The sequence below is a fragment of the Leuciscus leuciscus genome (assembly GCF_965113295.1).
Source record: "Leuciscus leuciscus genome assembly, chromosome: 24".
Lineage (NCBI taxonomy): Eukaryota > Metazoa > Chordata > Actinopteri > Cypriniformes > Leuciscidae > Leuciscus > Leuciscus leuciscus.
In genome coordinates, this window is record NC_138723.1 from 2664874 (window position 1) to 2682570 (window position 17697).

At 41.9% G+C, this 17697-nt stretch overlaps 1 protein-coding gene across 1 annotated transcript in view; it reads right to left on the reverse strand.

Annotated features, from left to right (window-relative positions):
* LOC309488943 (uncharacterized protein) overlaps positions 1-17697 on the reverse strand; it is a 58159-nt gene that overhangs the window by 34997 nt on the left and 5465 nt on the right. The window contains exons 3-7 of the mRNA XM_082157388.1: positions 10021-10218; positions 9664-9804; positions 8109-8357; positions 6050-6233; positions 2261-2427 (exon numbers count right to left, since the gene is read on the reverse strand). Coding sequence (XP_082013514.1) covers positions 2261-2427; positions 6050-6233; positions 8109-8357; positions 9664-9804; positions 10021-10218 — 939 coding nt within the window. The remainder of the gene's footprint in view (positions 1-2260; positions 2428-6049; positions 6234-8108; positions 8358-9663; positions 9805-10020; positions 10219-17697) is intronic.

The window sequence follows — 17697 nt, forward strand, 5'->3', positions numbered from 1 at the left end:
GCAGAGACATATTGTTTCTTTGAAATAACGCTCTTATGGATACGTTTTGTGAGTTAAGGTGCATCTGTATTAAGTAATTTGGTGAGGTTAATTTGTAAAGAAAGACTGCACACATTTATATTCAAACGCGCATATATCTGTAGACTAAAACCCATGATACGCATGTGCACGATTCACTGATTTCACAGATTCACGTTTTTGAAGTTTATGTGGAGATGATAACGTTTAAAAAAAAATCAAAACTTGTGCCTTGGAACCAGTTTCAAAGTTTGCGTTCGCGAGCCACCGAACACTGTTGTCGTGCAAACGAACGGCCAGAACACATTAAACGTTTTCTGTTTTCAGTTAAAGCGGTGTCGTGTAAGCGGCCGCTAAATTAATAATAATAATAATAATAATAATACATTTTATTTATAGGTGCCTTACGTGACACTCAAGGACACCTTACATGCAGATAAAACGCATAAAACAATTTGCAAGAAAAAAATTAATAAAAATAATAATAATTGATATAATAATTGATGATCTTTGCAATGGGAGTGAATCAATCAAAACTTTATCTGGACAATAACTTCTAGATCTGCTGTAAAGCCTAAACAATCTCTGTTACTGTAATCTCCTGTCATCACTGTAAAGCTGCTGTGAAACATCTATACAGGGTATCTGCACAATTTTTAAAGTCAAATTTAAGGCTTTTTAAGACCTGAAGAAATCAAAATTAATACCGTACATTAGGGGTGCGCAATATTGACAAAAATATGTCTTGATATTTTCAAAGTTTTGTTGATAATAATTAGATGATATTTTACTGATTGTGTTTTTGTACTGGTACCCTGGCTGGTTTAGGCCTGTTGTTGACAGCAGACCCATGAAGATATTCATATTTTTTATATTCTATGCAGTGGTCAGTTCACAGTAGTGACCGAAATTAACATTTTAATTAAGGCACCTTAAATAAACACACCTTAAATTGACACCTTAAATTGATTTCCAGGGGCATTTTCACCTTTATATGGACATTGTTTCTAAACGTATTTAGAGGTATGCATCACCTTTTATGTCAAATTCTAACATTCAAATTAAATTATATTAGAATAACACAGTATCAATGTCAACATAAATCATTAAATTAAAATCCATCCTTGCAGTGCAGAGGTGACACAGAAGCAGCATCAAAACTGGCATTAGCCTACTATATTTACACTTCATTTACAATTGCATAAATAAAGCTATTCAATATTTAAATATGAAATGATTTATCATTTTAATGTTTTAATTAAAGGATACTTTAAATATGAAACTAAAACCACCAGTAGGTGGCGGCAAGTCACTGTCTTAATAAGCAAGTTGTTGGAGTCAACCGATTTGTTCAAACGGCTGATTCATCTAGAAAAACAAGTGATTGTTCATTGAATCGTTAAAATGATTTGTTCAAAACGCGGATTTCAGTAAAATAAAAAATAAATAAAAATAATCATCGCTGTCTGTTGGACCACGGCTTCATTATGAAATTCTCGTCGGTGATATAAAGTGAAAATTGACAATATTGTGTCCAAAAAGTAACTCACAATGTTAACTTTATTGTTAATTTAACTGTTGTATAAAATAAATAGCACATTTGCAATGGAAACCGGCACTCTTGCTCATGATATTCTAATATAACAACATAATATGATATAAATATAAGACAAAAACTCATTTGGGGACATCTATAACTGCACTGACACATCACGCAGTGAAAGCAAGCATGAGAGACAAACGCGATGTCAGCTCACACTCGCAGTGCCTCGTACATAGTTAAAACAATGATTACAATATCATCATAGTTCATAGACAATATCGCACACTCCTAAGCACATAAAGAATGAACTTACAATTGAACTGACATTGACTCGTTTTCTTCTCTCCTCTGGCGTGCAGGAGACAGATGTAGGCTAATATACTGCCATAAGTGACGCGAATTGTCACGTGAACAAGCAAATCCACCAAGATAGATTTAAAAAAATAATACGTAGGCCAACGCTAATTAGATAGTTTTAATTTCGAAAGCATTTAGATAAGTCTAAGTTAAAGTGTCATCTAAAATGTAAGACCTTTCATAAGTAAAATTTAAGGCTTTTTTATGGCCTTAAATTAAAAAAAATCTAATTTAAGACCTTTTAAGACTTTTAAGGATCCGCGGGGACCCTGCTATATTGTTAAAGCGCTGTATAAATGAAGGAGACTTGACTTGACTTGGAGGTGAAGCAGAAACACACACCTTTTTGTTTTTGATAATGAAGTCCAGGTAAGTGCCCTGCTGCAGCTGACTGAAGTCTGTGAATCTGAAGTGCTCTGCGATCTTCTTCTCCAGCGTGCGCAGCTCAGCTAGGCTAGGTGTGCTAGTGAAGCTGGCGACATGATCCTGGAAATAGCTCTTCACGTCAGCTATGCAAAACAGGACCACATCATTAGGCAGGAAAGTTTTTAAATCAAGTATGAACATTTGATCCAACAAACACTGATACTGATTATGCACACTCCCCATAGTCATCGTCATCCTAGGAAAAGGAGAACCGTAATAATAAGGGAATCTATAGATTTGCATCAAAAACTATGCAACAAATCAATGCAATCTTTCTTAACAAAATTCAAGCACCTGAGCAAAAGTAATTTAGAAGTTAGACTGTCAGCGGACTAAAATTTTACTGAATTAATTGGTAACAATTCACAATAAGGGTCCTTTTTTTAAAACAGCTAACAATTAAAAATCCTGTAGTCAATAATTGTATCTCTTAAAACTCATCTTTGTCACTAAACTGACATATTTAAATGTGTTTTCATCTTCATGCCTTAGACGTCTTGCATATTGTTAGTTAATGCATTAACCAATGCTAACTAATAGGACCTTTCTGTAACATGCTACCAATTCATTTTTTATAATATGCAGATTAATTTATTAATTAAATTAACTGCAATTAAATAAAAAACCTCAATAACTGCTAAGAAAACCCCAACAAATACAGATAAATAAATAAAATATTACGAAAAGTTTCTATTCATTGTCATGTTCCCCTTTTAAGGCACAGATATACTTCAAGTGAAATCGAAGAATGAACTAGTGTGATGTCTTTTCCAACAAAATCATGACAAAACCAAGTTCATTAATGGATTTCAAGAACAATTTTTGATTTTATTTTTTGATTCCCAAAAAACGAGTGTAAAAAGAGACAAAAGTGGATACAGGCCTTGAGACAGAGCGACACGCGTCATGGGGGGAGGGGGGGGGAGCAATCAAACTGTCCCCATTGACTTTGTATTGTGTGAAGCTGCCTCTTCAATTTCAAGTTTCAAGTTTACTTTATTTATAGAGCACATTTAAAACAGCCACAGACTGACCAAAGTGCTTCACATCAAAAGAACAGCATTATAAAAGAATTAAAACAAACAGACAGATAAAAATTTTTTTTTAATAAAAAATCCTCCTTGTCATTTCTGACTTGTAACAAAAAACAAAACAAAATGTCTAAAAGCTGCTATGTGACAAGGTGTACTGCAAACAAGCTAAAAAAAACCCAGAAATAAGTGTTTAAGGACTCAAAAGTGGATACAGGCTGAAACAAATCGGTAATCCTAACACTCAGTATGCTCTAAAAATACTACAGGGCCGTTGAATGCTGGAATCTGATTGGTTGACGAACGTTCTAAGGTGCGCATTATTTTCAGGGAAACGCACGGCTAAAGTAGTTCCAGGCAGGTCTCGACCGCATTACAGCTCCATATCACTTCGCGTAGTCAACTGTAATAACGGAAAATAGGATACAATTCATAACAAGAAAAAGCATTTCGCCCCATGCGCTTGATCTGCAATTTTCAATGTCTAGCTTCACAATCAATAGAAACATGCAGTTTAATTTTAATAAATACAATATATAGTCCTATCTATAATCAATAGAAAATTAAACTGAATATAGGCTAAATAAATGGATAGTCCTGCAGCACGGATTTGTATTGCAGATAATATAACAAATAAATAATTATTGATAGGCCTACTTGTTAAAAGGGCTTTGTGTTTCATTTATTTGGCTATAGTCTACTGTCATCTGTCAGTTATGGAAAAAAAAGAATGAACGAATTAATTAAAACGAATTGAATTAATAAATAAATAATAATATTGACGCACATACTTTTCTGTCTCATTATTGCAACATCTCCCTCTAATAACTGCATAATGAATGTAATTTGATACTTATGACTCATAAGTATCAAATTACATTCATTATGCAGTTATTTATGCAGTTATTAATGCAGTTAATGCCGAGTCTGGTTATTCTGCAAATGGAACAGCGCGCGTCACTCAGCTCGCTCTGCTACTCCGGGTATCTCTGTACCGGTATGTATATTTTAGGCAACAACAAAACGAAATATGTTATAAAACACCACACTGCCTCTTTACGTTTTCATTTAAAGAAATCTTAAACATTATAGCCACACAAATGTGGTTCAGGCAACGCGTATTGATTATATTCACTGCATATAACGTTAGCCTATTTATAACAAAACAAAATATAAAACACAACCCTGCCTCTTTTCGTTTAAATATAATATAAAAATATTAAACATTTTAATATGGTCCAGGCAATATGTGCATTTGTACTAAACAACAGATGTTGCAGTAAACAACATTACAGATCTTCGTTGTATTAAAATTTAAAATGACAAAACTCAACCCAGTCTCTTTTTGTTAAATTTCAGTTTTATCAATATTAGCCATTATAAAAGTATAAGTAAAAGGTACAAGAAGCAAATAAAGCAAACAATTCAGTCAAACATACAAAGTCAGCGCTCGAGTCTAACCATACAACGGTAAAGTTAAATAGCTTATAAAGTTATGAAACTTCCCCTCAGCCAAAACGATTGGCCAGGGAACAAATTATAGATTCACGAGACCAAAGATCACCCGTTAGATATACACAAGACGAGTTATATCTCATGTTTAACCACTACAGAGACGCCAGAGTCAGCGGCAAACGTCAGAACGACTAGCCGAGGAAAGGCTGTTCCAGGCGGGGTACATGAGCGCCGAGCGCCCGGTGATCGACTGGATCTCACAACCTGGATAAAATTTTCATAAATATTTATAAATAAACCACAGATTTGAGCTTTAAACAACTACATTCTCGCCTGAAAAACTCTTAAAACTACATTTCATGATACAAAAACAGTAGTATTATATTTCAACTGTATATTAAAAAATGGCGCTTCCTATGTTGTCATTCTCCTTGGCGCAGCCTATGCTCGTTATCAGCTGTCAATCAAGCTGTCAATCAAAGTTAACCACGCCCTTATTTGTCATAAATTTTATATCTAAATACGATCTAAACTAACGAGTTAGAAAAAAATTCACCCCCCTCACAGTTGTCAGGCACTCGGAACCTATCGAAAAATACAATAAAAGTCCATGGGACCAACCTGTAAAAACATGAATTTATGCTGTGAAATCAGACATTTTAACATGGGGGTCTATGGACATTTGCTCCCTTTTGGGACCTCCCCCTAGCGGATTTTCGATGTATTGCAGTTTTTTGCACTTCCGGGTAGGCTTAATTTTTCAGATTAGAATGTTGCCGCTTGGTTCAGACGCGAGTAAAAACATGAACACACTGAAGAGCCGCTTTATAGTAGAAACTGAAGCTGTGACTCTAATTGAAAGAGACTCTGATATTGTTGTTCATGTTTAATACTGTAACACATCTACTGTATAAAGTGCTGTCTGAGTAAACGTGACGAGACAGGAGAGTCTGAATATAAACATTTCCACATCTCTATGAACAGAAGATGCTTTCTGAACTGCTGTTTTCTCATTTCTGTTGTGTGTTTATTGTGTTATTGAGAGGAAAGAGCAGCACATATTGACATATTCATCTAAATGCCGTTGGATGTTCACTTTTAAACCCTAGGCGGAGGACAAAAACATGACTTTGCTGTGAGTACATCAGGGCCTTAACCTTAGAGGGTACTAAAACTGAAAAGGAAATTAAGATGACTAATGAGGTGATGAAGTGGACACCTTCAGTGGGGAGCATCTCTGTTGCTCTCTCTTCCATAGCTTCCTTTGCCTCTGCTTTTATCTGAGGTTTCTCTTTATCTACCAGGTCCTGAGGCGCGTCCAAGGAGCCACAGCATATAGCAAGCTGGAATAGGGCTCTAGCTTGCCTGTCTCTCATTACACATGTCAGGAATGCCTGAATATCCTGAGGATACACACAAAAAAACAAGCACAATCAGTCGTTTCCATAACACGTTATAAAGTAGAAACATTCATGTTCAATTACAGGGTTCCCACGCTTCGGTAAACTTCAAATTCAAGGAGCTTTCAAGGACTTTCCAGGTCCAATACCCTCAAACCCTCAGACTTAATGTGGGACACATTTCAAGTAAGAGCAAGGTTACATCGTGTTACCCTGTAAGATACATTGTTACAGTTTTGCACGCGTGAATGTCATGGCAACGTACAACACAAAGTACCTCACGCGGCAAACACTTAACGTAACACGTAAACGCGCGTAACTACCGTAAATGCGCAAGCTAGTGCGCATGGGCCACGAAGTGTTGGCGGAATAACACATTAGCGGATCGGAGGGAATCATATGGAAGCACTTTCAAGGGCCTGTATCTGTGTGTGTTTACTTTCAAAAACTTTCCAAGGACTTGAATTTTTATTTTTTTTATTTTTTACAAACTTTCAAGGATTTCAAGGACCCGTGGGAACTCTGCAATTAATCAAACCAGAGCAGAAATGGCATGGATAAGTTCATGGATATGTACAAAGAATGGCTTAAAGTGAATGAAGAGGGAAAGGTCAATCAAAAGAGCAACTGCATGAGGACCATAAAGACTCAATGGTTATGATGCAAGTCGTTGGAGAAACATTTCTGTGTGGGATTAGCAGATGATGAGCGTGACATCACATTAATGAGGAAAGCAACCGATCCCTCTCCTACTCTCATCGTTAAACCGATTTACATCCTTAAACAGCTGAAAGGAATTACCACTGCAATTACCAGGAATGAAGCATGAAGTAAAAGAATAGTTCACCCAAAATTCAAATTCTACATCATCCACACACTTTTTGAAGCTTGAAAGCTTCAGTTCCAGTCGTAATTGCAAACACCAAGCAAATAAAATCTCCTTTTGGGTTTTGGTAAGTAGAAAGTACGTGATTCTGGTTTGGAACAAAACGAGAAAGAGTACTTTATAAGAGAGCTTGGGGTGGACTATCCCTTGCATCTCATTAGGAATAATAATTACAAGTGGGAACTCAACCACCAAACCTTGTTTAAGAAAGACAAACACTTTTACGTAAAGGCTGCTCCAAACAAAAGGCAGCAAAACTACACCGCTATATTGTGTTCGCCCATATGCAAATCTTACCGAAGCTTGTTTTGGAATTCCTAGATGTAAACTCACAATTGTAAGAAAAACATCTGAATTGTGAGATAACCTTCAAGTTTAATACTCAGGCTATGCGTCAGTGTTTTATTACTCGAGACTAGACTCGATCTGCGTGCATCACAGCTAGTGCAAGATAAGAATTTGTGGTTAAAAGTATATGAATGTTTATTTTGTTTAGAAAATGTCCGCTGGTTTGTCTAGATAAGACTCTTATTCCTCAGCTGGATCGTGTCGAGACTTTGAAGCTGCACTGAAACTCACATCTGGACCTTTGACCCGTTGGACCCCATTGAAGTCACTATATGGAGAAAAATCCTGGAGTGTTTTCCTCAAAAACCTTCATTTCTTTTCCACTGAAGAAAGAAAGACTTGAGCATCTTGGATGACGTGGGGGAGAGAAAATTATCAGTCAATTTGAATTCTGAAGTGAACTACTCCTTTACCTCGAATTTGGTCTGAAGCACTACAACACTGTTAGGAGTTTTGGAAAAAACTTTAGTAAGTATGCACAAAAGTAAGTGCCAAAACAAGCCCTGCTTTAACTTTGCAAGATGCCACCCATGAAGGACAGCAACTTGAGCGTTTTCAGTGAGGTTAGCAGACATCAGACATCAAACATCCAAACCACAAGAAAAAACAACTTGCAAACGAATACTCGCCCTTAAGTTGCTCACCTTCGTCATAGTTTCACTGAAGATGCCTTCAGAGTTGTTGAAGACTTCCAGGACTGCATCGGTGGCGGTCATATTTGCATATTTGTTCCTAAGCTTGGAGTTTCCCACCTGGGAGTAGATCACAGGTCCTTGGGTGGGATCCAGCAGGCTCTTCTTGATCTCAAACATTTTGTCATCCACCTCCTCCAGAATGGTTTCTTTGGCATTTTCCATGTGGCAATACTCAGCAGCCGATGCCTTATTCAACATCTAAGAACAGAGCATGAGCAAATAAAGTCTTATCCATTGGATTAAGAATGATGGGAATTTTAGAGCGCAACAGTTTCACAGTTCCAGAGTTTGGGAGAATTCTTGAAGGATCAATGCTTTGTAGATAGGGATGCATCGATATGAACATTTTGCAGATGCCGATAACCAATAATTCTTTATACTTAGATAAAAGTAAAAAGCTATTATTTTGTGTAGATCCATGTTCGAGGCAGTTCGACTTAACAAGCGGATTTCTTTACACACACACACACACACACACACACACACACACACACACACACACACACACACACACACACACACACACACACACACACACACACACACACACACACACACACACACACGAATTGGAAACACTCGATCTGCGCCAGTGGACGCGCACTGTTATGAATGCCTGTGCAGCAATGTGAAACAACGGCAAGCACACAAGCAACTTCTAAGGAAAGACTGTATTCTCGAACTGTTTCGACTTTAATCTCGAAATGCTAGATTTTCTTTCTTTTAGACTACAGAATTTATTATACTTGTCAAAACGATAATAGGAACTCCACTATGTCTCTCTTTACATTTATTTTGTCCTGTTGTCGGCTTCAGCTAAGAAAAGAAATAGTTCACCCCACACGTCCAAAATTCATAGCACACTTTAGATAACCTTCGGCAGCGAGTGCAGGCTCTTTGGTGGAGCTCTGCTCTGAAGGAAGTTCCATCGTGACAAATGAATGGACTACTAGCGGACTCGGAGTGACATGAAGACATGAATCAGAGGCACAAAAACGTTGACAGGGGTGAGCGGTCATTATGTTTACTAATTCCTGAACAGTGCTTTGTGCGCGACCCGAAAAAAAAAGAAAAGAAAAAAGCGGATTTGCATGATTTACGAGAGCATCATTTTCAGGTCGGAAAAGCCGGATTTCCGGATTTATCCGGAAGAATCACATCCCTGAATAATGTTTTCATTATAATTTTATGTAGCCGATATGACAGACTTGCGCTGCACATGTTGCACTGAACTCTATTTTCCTTTTTGAAGTGATTCAATCATATTTCAAGCAACTCAATCCCATCATGCTGAACAGTGGCATCTGAAGCGTCTCAGCTGAAGGAAATAATACATTGTTTATCAGCTTTAATATCTCAGCTACATTTTCTGCAGACACCGACATGGTGGCCGATATATCGTGCATCCCTATTTGTAGTGAGAACCCTCAACACCGAATCAGACATTTCCGAAAGAGGGGTGGACAGACCCAAAAAATATGGCAACAACAATAGGGAATCTTACCGAAATGGACAACCCAAGACTCTGTATTCTGATGCCGAGTTCATAAGGCGACTCGCAGCTATAATGGTCTGCAAGGTGCTTCAGGAAATCAGCAAGGTCAATTCTAGATGTCGTGCTTCTTCTCCGGAATATTCTGAGACTCTAAAGCAAGCAGAAAACCACAGCGTTACGTCAATGCAGATGTATAGGAATTGTTTTTTTTTTCTCTGTATTGTGTCTTCCCTATTATATTGGTTATGTTGTGTGTGTTAAACAAGTGAATTTCCAAAGAATTTCCCCCTGGGCACAATAAAGTTATTCAATCAATGAGTATGTTGAATACTGGTCAAGAACACAGCCAATGCCAAGCTGACTCACCTCAAGAACGTCCACAGTTGTAATCTGACGTACATCATCATCTTTAGTATTTGCATCTATTTTGAACATTCGGTGGATAAGAGGGATCTTGCAGAGAGGGCCCAGATGGAGTTCTTCAAAGCGTTTCTTGTTTTTCAGGTTGGCCAGACCCTGTCCCAGTTCGTAAAGTGTGCACACGCAAGACACCGCCTCCACTGACTGACGTGGAAAGAAACACATCAGGTAAACTCAAGGGGTCTCATTTATAAACATTACTAAAAGTGTACATGCGCCCGAAAGCAAAAAATGTTGTACACCAAAAAAAAAGTCAGACTTATAAAAGCGAGCGTACGCCAGAACCTGCGCAGAATCCCCTTTATAAACCCCAGTCATTCTTGTATGTATTTAAAATGTTATTGTGAACATGCACTGTATTTGTGATTAGGACTCATAATGAATATTAACCCTCTGAGGTCGGAAAACGCGCCCCCGCGTTTTGCTGGATTTTCTTCACATTGTAGTACAATAAACTTAAATTACTCCGTCATTTATGGTTATACAGAAAAAAGAAATATAAAAAAAGAATCTGTGATATTTCTACTTTTGTATGTGTCCACTTACAATCAAATCAAAACATTGTGCTTTTGTAAAATAAAGAAAATAAACAGGGTGTGCGTTCTGCCTCTCCGTCGCGGTGAACTTTTTTTTCTTGAGCACGTCTATAAACTGAAACAAAACTCAGCGAATACTTCTCACACATTTATGAGCCATATACCTTTATACACATTTAAGTGTGTACTTTTAAATGATCGGATTCAAACTGAAAACAAATATTCTCTGTTTAAGTAATTTGTATAAAACCAACAGGATGTCCAGTATCTCAAACGCTTGCTAATTACTTTTAATTCGGCCACGCCCACTCGCGCAAAAGAGATTCACATGCAAATCTCCACATGGAACGCGAACGCCCTCGTTACCTCAAACACAAAACACCAAAACACTTCACAAGTCTCTGCTTTTCGTCGAGTTTGGAAGACGCGCTGTGAGCTTACATTGGATTTACATCAGAAGAAGAAGAACGCGATTTGAAGACAAGAAAGATGTAAGGTAAGAAATTCTTACTTATTAGTTTATGGTATTGTTGCATAAACTTCACATTGCAGTTGAACTGTTGCTAGATATATGGTGAATATTATACTATTTAGACCCGTGTTTCCTGTTAAATACTGTTTGTGGATATCTGCTCAAACATAGATATGTATAACCATAATGTTTAATATTTTGGAGCGCGATGGCGTTTGAATGTATCATATTTTGGAGCGCGCTGTGGGTTTGAATGTATCATATTTTGGAGCGCGATTGCGTTTGAAAGGAAAAATGCACCAAACATTAGGCTTTATGTTTTTACTATTATCTCATTTCATATCATCATAACGAATGGAAACATTTGAAGTAACATAAGATAATCAATATATTTTTCTCTAGCATTGTTACTGAAATCTTTTGGAAGATTTATAGGCTGCTTTGTAAAATACAATTATTTTATGCAGTACTGCACATAGCTTATGCCTACAAGGCACAACAAATATGGTGTTCTTTATATTATATATTGTTGGAAACATTTGTGTGTGTGTGTGTGTGTGTGTGTGTGTGTGTGTGTATTCTGTGAATTTTAAAAAGCAATTTTAACCAGAAAAATCTAAAATGTATTCCCAAAATCGTTCAGGCCTAGTTTCTCTTGATACCAGTATGTTCACTTTTTTCTTTTCTTTCAGGGACCAGATGCAACTGAGTCCTGCTGACTTCAACATTCACATGAGTCTCTGTACATGAACATGGTAAAGTGAAAATCAAACACCTTGGAAATGGTATGTACAATGTTTTTAGGAATGGCACAAAGGTCTCTGTCTTTGGATCATTGTTTTCAATGTGCTCTTTTGTCATTTGTTGTGTATTTTTGGATTATGTTGTGTTGTAAATAAATCCAAACAATCTAAAAGCCATTCTTTTTTAAATCTCCTCATTCTTTGTGCAAGGTTGCTCTGAATGACAGGGCCTGATCGCTCCTAATAGGGCAGTTAGGGGAGTGTCTTTGTCTTTCTCAGGTGTTAAAAGCTTACATATTCATGAGATGATCACGCCTCTTCGAATATGGCTTTGTCACACAAAACACGTCTTAGAAATTTTAAATCAATATATTGTCTTATCTGAATGAGCAGTCAGGGTGATTTTCACATAGTTTTGGAGCAAATATTCTAGGCTACGTCATACAATTTTCAAAAGTCTTGTGAAGAAATAATCAGTATGGGTTTCATGGCCTTATTTCAGTGAGAATTTTTTTTTGTATTTTCACAAACCACGCATAAATGTCATTATCTCAAAACTACAAACTTTTACATACATGCTGCTGATATATTATTGTAGCAGAGTTTGTGCTGAATACAGTGTAATTAGACTTTAGCCATGAAAATGTCACTAGTAACAGAAAAAAACACAAATGTCAGAGCATGTCAGAACACCTCCAGGCCCAGAAAACAGCTCAGACCTCAGAGGATTAAAGTGGTTCTCTTACGAGAGGTCTCTCGTACTGCGTAAGATATCTTACGCTAGGGGAAAATCCTTTTTCCGCGAGATATTGAAGCCAAAAATTATCCTTAATTTTGTAATAATGCAAAACGCGTTGCGGCAGCATGCAGACATAGGCGAGGCAGCTCGCGCGCCTATTGGCTGCTCTGCGGCAACTGCAGCAGCCTATCGAGCGAGGCCTGGCGTGACGCCAGACCCAATCAGGGCACTTCGCGCCAGCTGCGTCACGTCCCGCCGAAATGGGCGTGGTCTAGGCCTATAAATACCGCTCGCAGGCAGCTATTATCTGATTTTTCATCCTTCAAGCGAAGCACACGCATCGCTGCAGCTGGATAAGAAGCCGCGCCGTCTGAAAGAGAGCACCTTCAGCGGGACGAGTCACTGAAGTCGCTGGCCGCGCCGCCTTCCTTGCCTTCCTGCTGCGCTATCCGGCGTTATATCCTTTCTCTGCTACTGTGTTTATGTATGTGTGTGTCCTGCTTGGGGGACGATACCTGTTCTCCCTCTGTTCGAGCCGCGCACACCGCGCCGCTCACAGAGGATGTCAGGAGCGGGCGGTCACGGGGCTAGCTTTCTCTCTCCCTCTGTTCAAGCCGCGCAAACTGCGCCGCTCACAAGGGAGGCTGGAAGCGGACGGTCGGGGTTAGTTTTTCTTTACGTTATAAGAAAGCTACCCTGCCTTCTGCGCCCCATTCATGCGTCACTCACCGGCGAAAGGAGAAAGGTGTGTTTTTAGTCCCTCCGAGGATGGACTGACCTTCAATTTCTCATACATTTCCCAGTTCCCTGATCATGCGACTGGAAATATCAATATTGCAGCAGGCGAGCCTGTTTTAATACAAGCGCGCCTGCAAGCATACGCAGAAGAAAGCATGTGACGCTCTTATATGCTCGTGCATCCGAAAACCTTTGTGTTCCCCCCTGTGGCTCAGTGGCGGAATCATTGGTTTTCCTCACGAGAGACCGGAGTTCGAATCCCGGTCTAGCGGCAGTTAAAATTATGCCGCCAATGCTTCGCTCTGTCAGTTCCCTGAAAAGCGACTGCAGATGTGCATTTTGCAGCCAACGAGCGCGTTGCACAACCCGCTCGCCTGCACCCAAACACCGTTTCTATGGTTTCCGTGCGTCACTGGCGAAAGGAGAAAAGAGCGTTTCTGGTCCCCCCGCGGACGGACGGACCGACCTCCTCTTTCTCGTACATTTCTCATTCCCCTCTGAAGTTCGGGCGACTGGAAATGTCAGTATTGCAGTGAGCAAGCCTGTTGTAATACACGCATGCCTGCAAACAAACGCCAGCACGTTGACGCTCTCTTATAATACTCGCGCTAACTGAGTTACAATGTGTCTCCCCCTGTGGCCCAGTGGCAGACTCTCAGGTTTTTGCACGCGAGAGACCCGCGTTCGATCCCCGGGTCTACCGGCAGATAAAATTATGCCGTCAATGCTCGCTCTGTCAGTTCCCTGAAAAGGCGACTGCAGATGTGTATTTTGCAGCCAACGAGCGCGTTGTACGACCCGCTCGCCTGCACCCAAACACCGTTTCTATGGTGTTCCGTGCGTCACTGGCGTAAGGAAAAAAAAAGGGAGTTTTTCTGGTCCCGCTGCGGACGGACCAACCTCTTTTTTCCTATACATTTCCCACTCCCCTCTGGAATTCAGGCGACTGGAAATGTCAATATTGCAGTGAACAAGCCTGTTGTAATGCACGCAGGCCTGCAATAAACGCCAGCATGTTGACGCTCTCTGTTTCTATGGCAACTTCTCGCTCGTTCAGTTCCAGTAAATGTGACTGTTCCAGTGTATCCTGCAGTAAACAAGTCGGTTCTGTCACCCGCTTGCCTGCACACAAACGCCGTTTTTACGGCTACCCAGATAAATCCCATAAGTGTGAATTTTTCTGGTGTCCCGGCCACGGCCGATGGTGCTTTATGTGTAGAAAGAATGCCCACTGCCCAGTGCCCATCTCTACACACAAGCACAGCCCGTCACACAGGGCTCGCGCACATGAATCGACTCAGATCGATTGCGCTTCAAACATGGTGAATGTGCCCACTAACACCACGTTATGCATGTCTCACGGTTTCTGTAAAAACAAAACCAACGTGCATTCGCTTCACTCAAGCGAACGATGCTTTCAGTGTGGTAAATGTGCCCGCTGTCCCGCGCCCACATCCACACATAGACATGACAGTTCCTACGGGAACCGCCCAGCCCTCCCCCTCGCGGTTGACCACTGCAGAGGAGTCGAGCGCGGGCAATCTGCCCGCTGTTATCAGCGCGCCCCATGCCTCAAATGTCACGAGCGCGACGCTTGTGTTACAGCACTCCGAAGCCTCCCCATCGCTGAGCGAGCGGAGCGCGCTTCGTATTCAACCCCTAGCTATTCATGCGGACGCATGGGCAAAGCTGCCCGGGGTTTCGAAGTGGGTGCTGAACATTATAAAAAGAGGCTATTCGCTACAGTTTCGCCGACGCCCTCGCCGCTATGTGGCGCGCGTCGAGACCACGGTAAAAACAGAAGTAGCACATTTACTTCGAGCCGAAGTGGCGAAACTATTGAGCAAAGGGGCCATAGAGCCTCTCTCTCAAGTTCAGAGCGAAGGAGGGCTATACAGCAGATACTTCCTGGTACCGAAAAAAGACGGGGGTCTCAGACCCATACTAGATCTAAGGCAACTGAACAAAGTGCTTGTGAAGCGACAGTTCAGGATGCTCACGACCAGACAAATCCTTGTGCAGATTCGCCAAGGAGATTGGTTTGTGTCAATAGATCTGAAAGACGCGTATTTTTCAAATACAAATAGCGTCACGTCACAGGCGATATTTGAGATTCGCCTTCGGGGGCCAGGCATATCAGTACACAGTCCTGCCGTTCGGTTTGTCCCTGGCACCCCGTACATTTACGAAGTGCATGGATGCGGCGCTCGCACCCCTCAGAATGAGAGGCATGCGAGTACTGAACTATTTGGACGATTGGCTGATTCTAGCGCAATCTCGCGCAGTGCTCATAGAACACACGACCATTTTACTCGATCACCTCGAGGATTTGGGTCTCAGTGTCAATTGGGCGAAGAGCTCTCTGTCACCCAGTCAGAAGATATCTTTCCTGGGCACAGAATTGGACTCGCTGTCCATGATAGCGCGACTATCACCACAGCGCGCGGTAGACATTCAACGCACAGCGAACTCGTTTCGCTGCGGCGCGTCTGTCCCGCTCAAGAAATTTCAGAAGATGCTAGGTCTCATGGCCTCAGCATCATCAGTGCTCCAGCTGGGCCTGCTCCGCATGCGCCCGCTGCAGTTTTGGCTGAAAGCGCGAGTCCCACACAGAGCGTGGGCATCCGGTTCGCTTCGCCTCAGGGTCAATCAGAAGTGCGTCACAACTCTGAAACCTTGGAGAGCGAACGACTGGTACCAATCAGGTGTAAGCCTGGGGACTTCCTCGAGGGTGAGAGTGGTGTCCACGGACGCGTCCACCTCGGGATGGGGAGCGCTGCTCGAGGGCAGACCGTTCTTCGGCCAGTGGTCGGAACGGGAAAAGCTCCTGCACATAAACTGCCTCGAAATGAGCCACAGACAGTCCAACTGCTGTGGAAGAAATTCGGCAGAGCGGAAGTAGACCTGTTTGCGTCTCAAGAAAACGCTCACTGTCCGGAATTTTTCTCCAAGAGCAGGAACGCGCTGGCCCATGTGTGGCCCCGCCGCCCGCTCTATGCTTTTCCCCCCGTCTCTCTCCTGCCTCAGGTGATAGAACGGATCAGGGAAGAAGGATGCTCAGTATTGCTAGTGGCACCGTTCTGGAAAAACCAACCTTGGTTCCCAGTCGTGATGTAGTTAGCAAGTACTGCCCCGTGGCCAGTACCAGTGAGGAGAGACCTCCTCTCACAGGCCCACGGCTCGATCTGGCATCCTCACCCGGAACTATGGTCCCTTCATGTCTGGGCCATCAACGGGTACATGTTGGACTCCCTAAAGGAGTATTAAACACGATCACGCAGGCTAGAGCTCCGTCTACGAGACGGCTCTACTCCTCGAAATGGTCAGTGTTTTCGGGCTGGTGCACAGCCCGTGGTGTGTCACCCACAGACTGTGGTGTGACGGAGGTGTTTTCCTTCCTACAAGAGCTGTTGGATGAGGGCAGGGCCCCCTCCACGCTCAAAGTTTATGTGGCGGCTATATCCGCTTCCTTAGAGGGGCTAAGAGACTGAATCCTCCCAGACCTCCCTCAGTCCCCGTATGGGACCTTTCTACGGTTCTGGAAGCCATGAAAGGTGCGCCATTTGAGCCTTTACAGTCAATTGATTTGAAACACCTGTCTTTCAAGACGGTGTTTTTGCTGGCTCTCGCTTCAGTGAAGCGCTTAGGGGATCTACACGCGCTCTCTGTGAGTGCGGCGTGCATGGAGTTTGGGCCTAATGACTCAAAAGTTATACTCAAACCTAAGCACGGTTATGTTCCAAAATCCCTCAACACACCGTTTAGGGCGCAGGTTATCTCCCTGTCAGCCCTACCGGTCCCTGATGAGGAAAGAGACGCGAGCCTCCTTTGCCCAGTCAGGGCATTACGAGCTTATGTGTCTCGCTCGTCTGTTTTCAGACAGACGGAGCAGCTCTTTGTTTCATTTAGCGGGCGTTCTAAGGGACTAGCCGCGTCGAAACAGAGCCTATCCAGATGGATAGTTGATGCTATAGCGCTGGCATACGCCTCCAAGGGCATGCAGTGCCCGTTGGGTGTCAGAGCGCACTCCACGAGAGGCATGGCCTCTTCGTGGGCCTGATCAAGTGGGATTGCCTTGCAAGATATTTGTATGGCGGCAGGCTGGGCCTCCCCGTCTACATTTATAAGGTTTTATAACCTAGAGGTTCCCGCCCTGCAGGCCAGGCTGCTGTCGGTCTAAGTTTACCAGTATTATCTGACCTGATGCTATCAGCTCAGAATGCTGCGTCTACTGAGCACAGCTCAATGTTCGACAGTAAAAAGTAGCAGCACGAGATGTGCCTGGGCAGACTGTGTAAGACCCACATTCCCCCATCAGTTCAGGCCGTACCCCGCCCTGTCTGTATGAAATTCGCGTCTCAGCGACGCTGCCATATGTGGAAGAGTGCGGCTTCG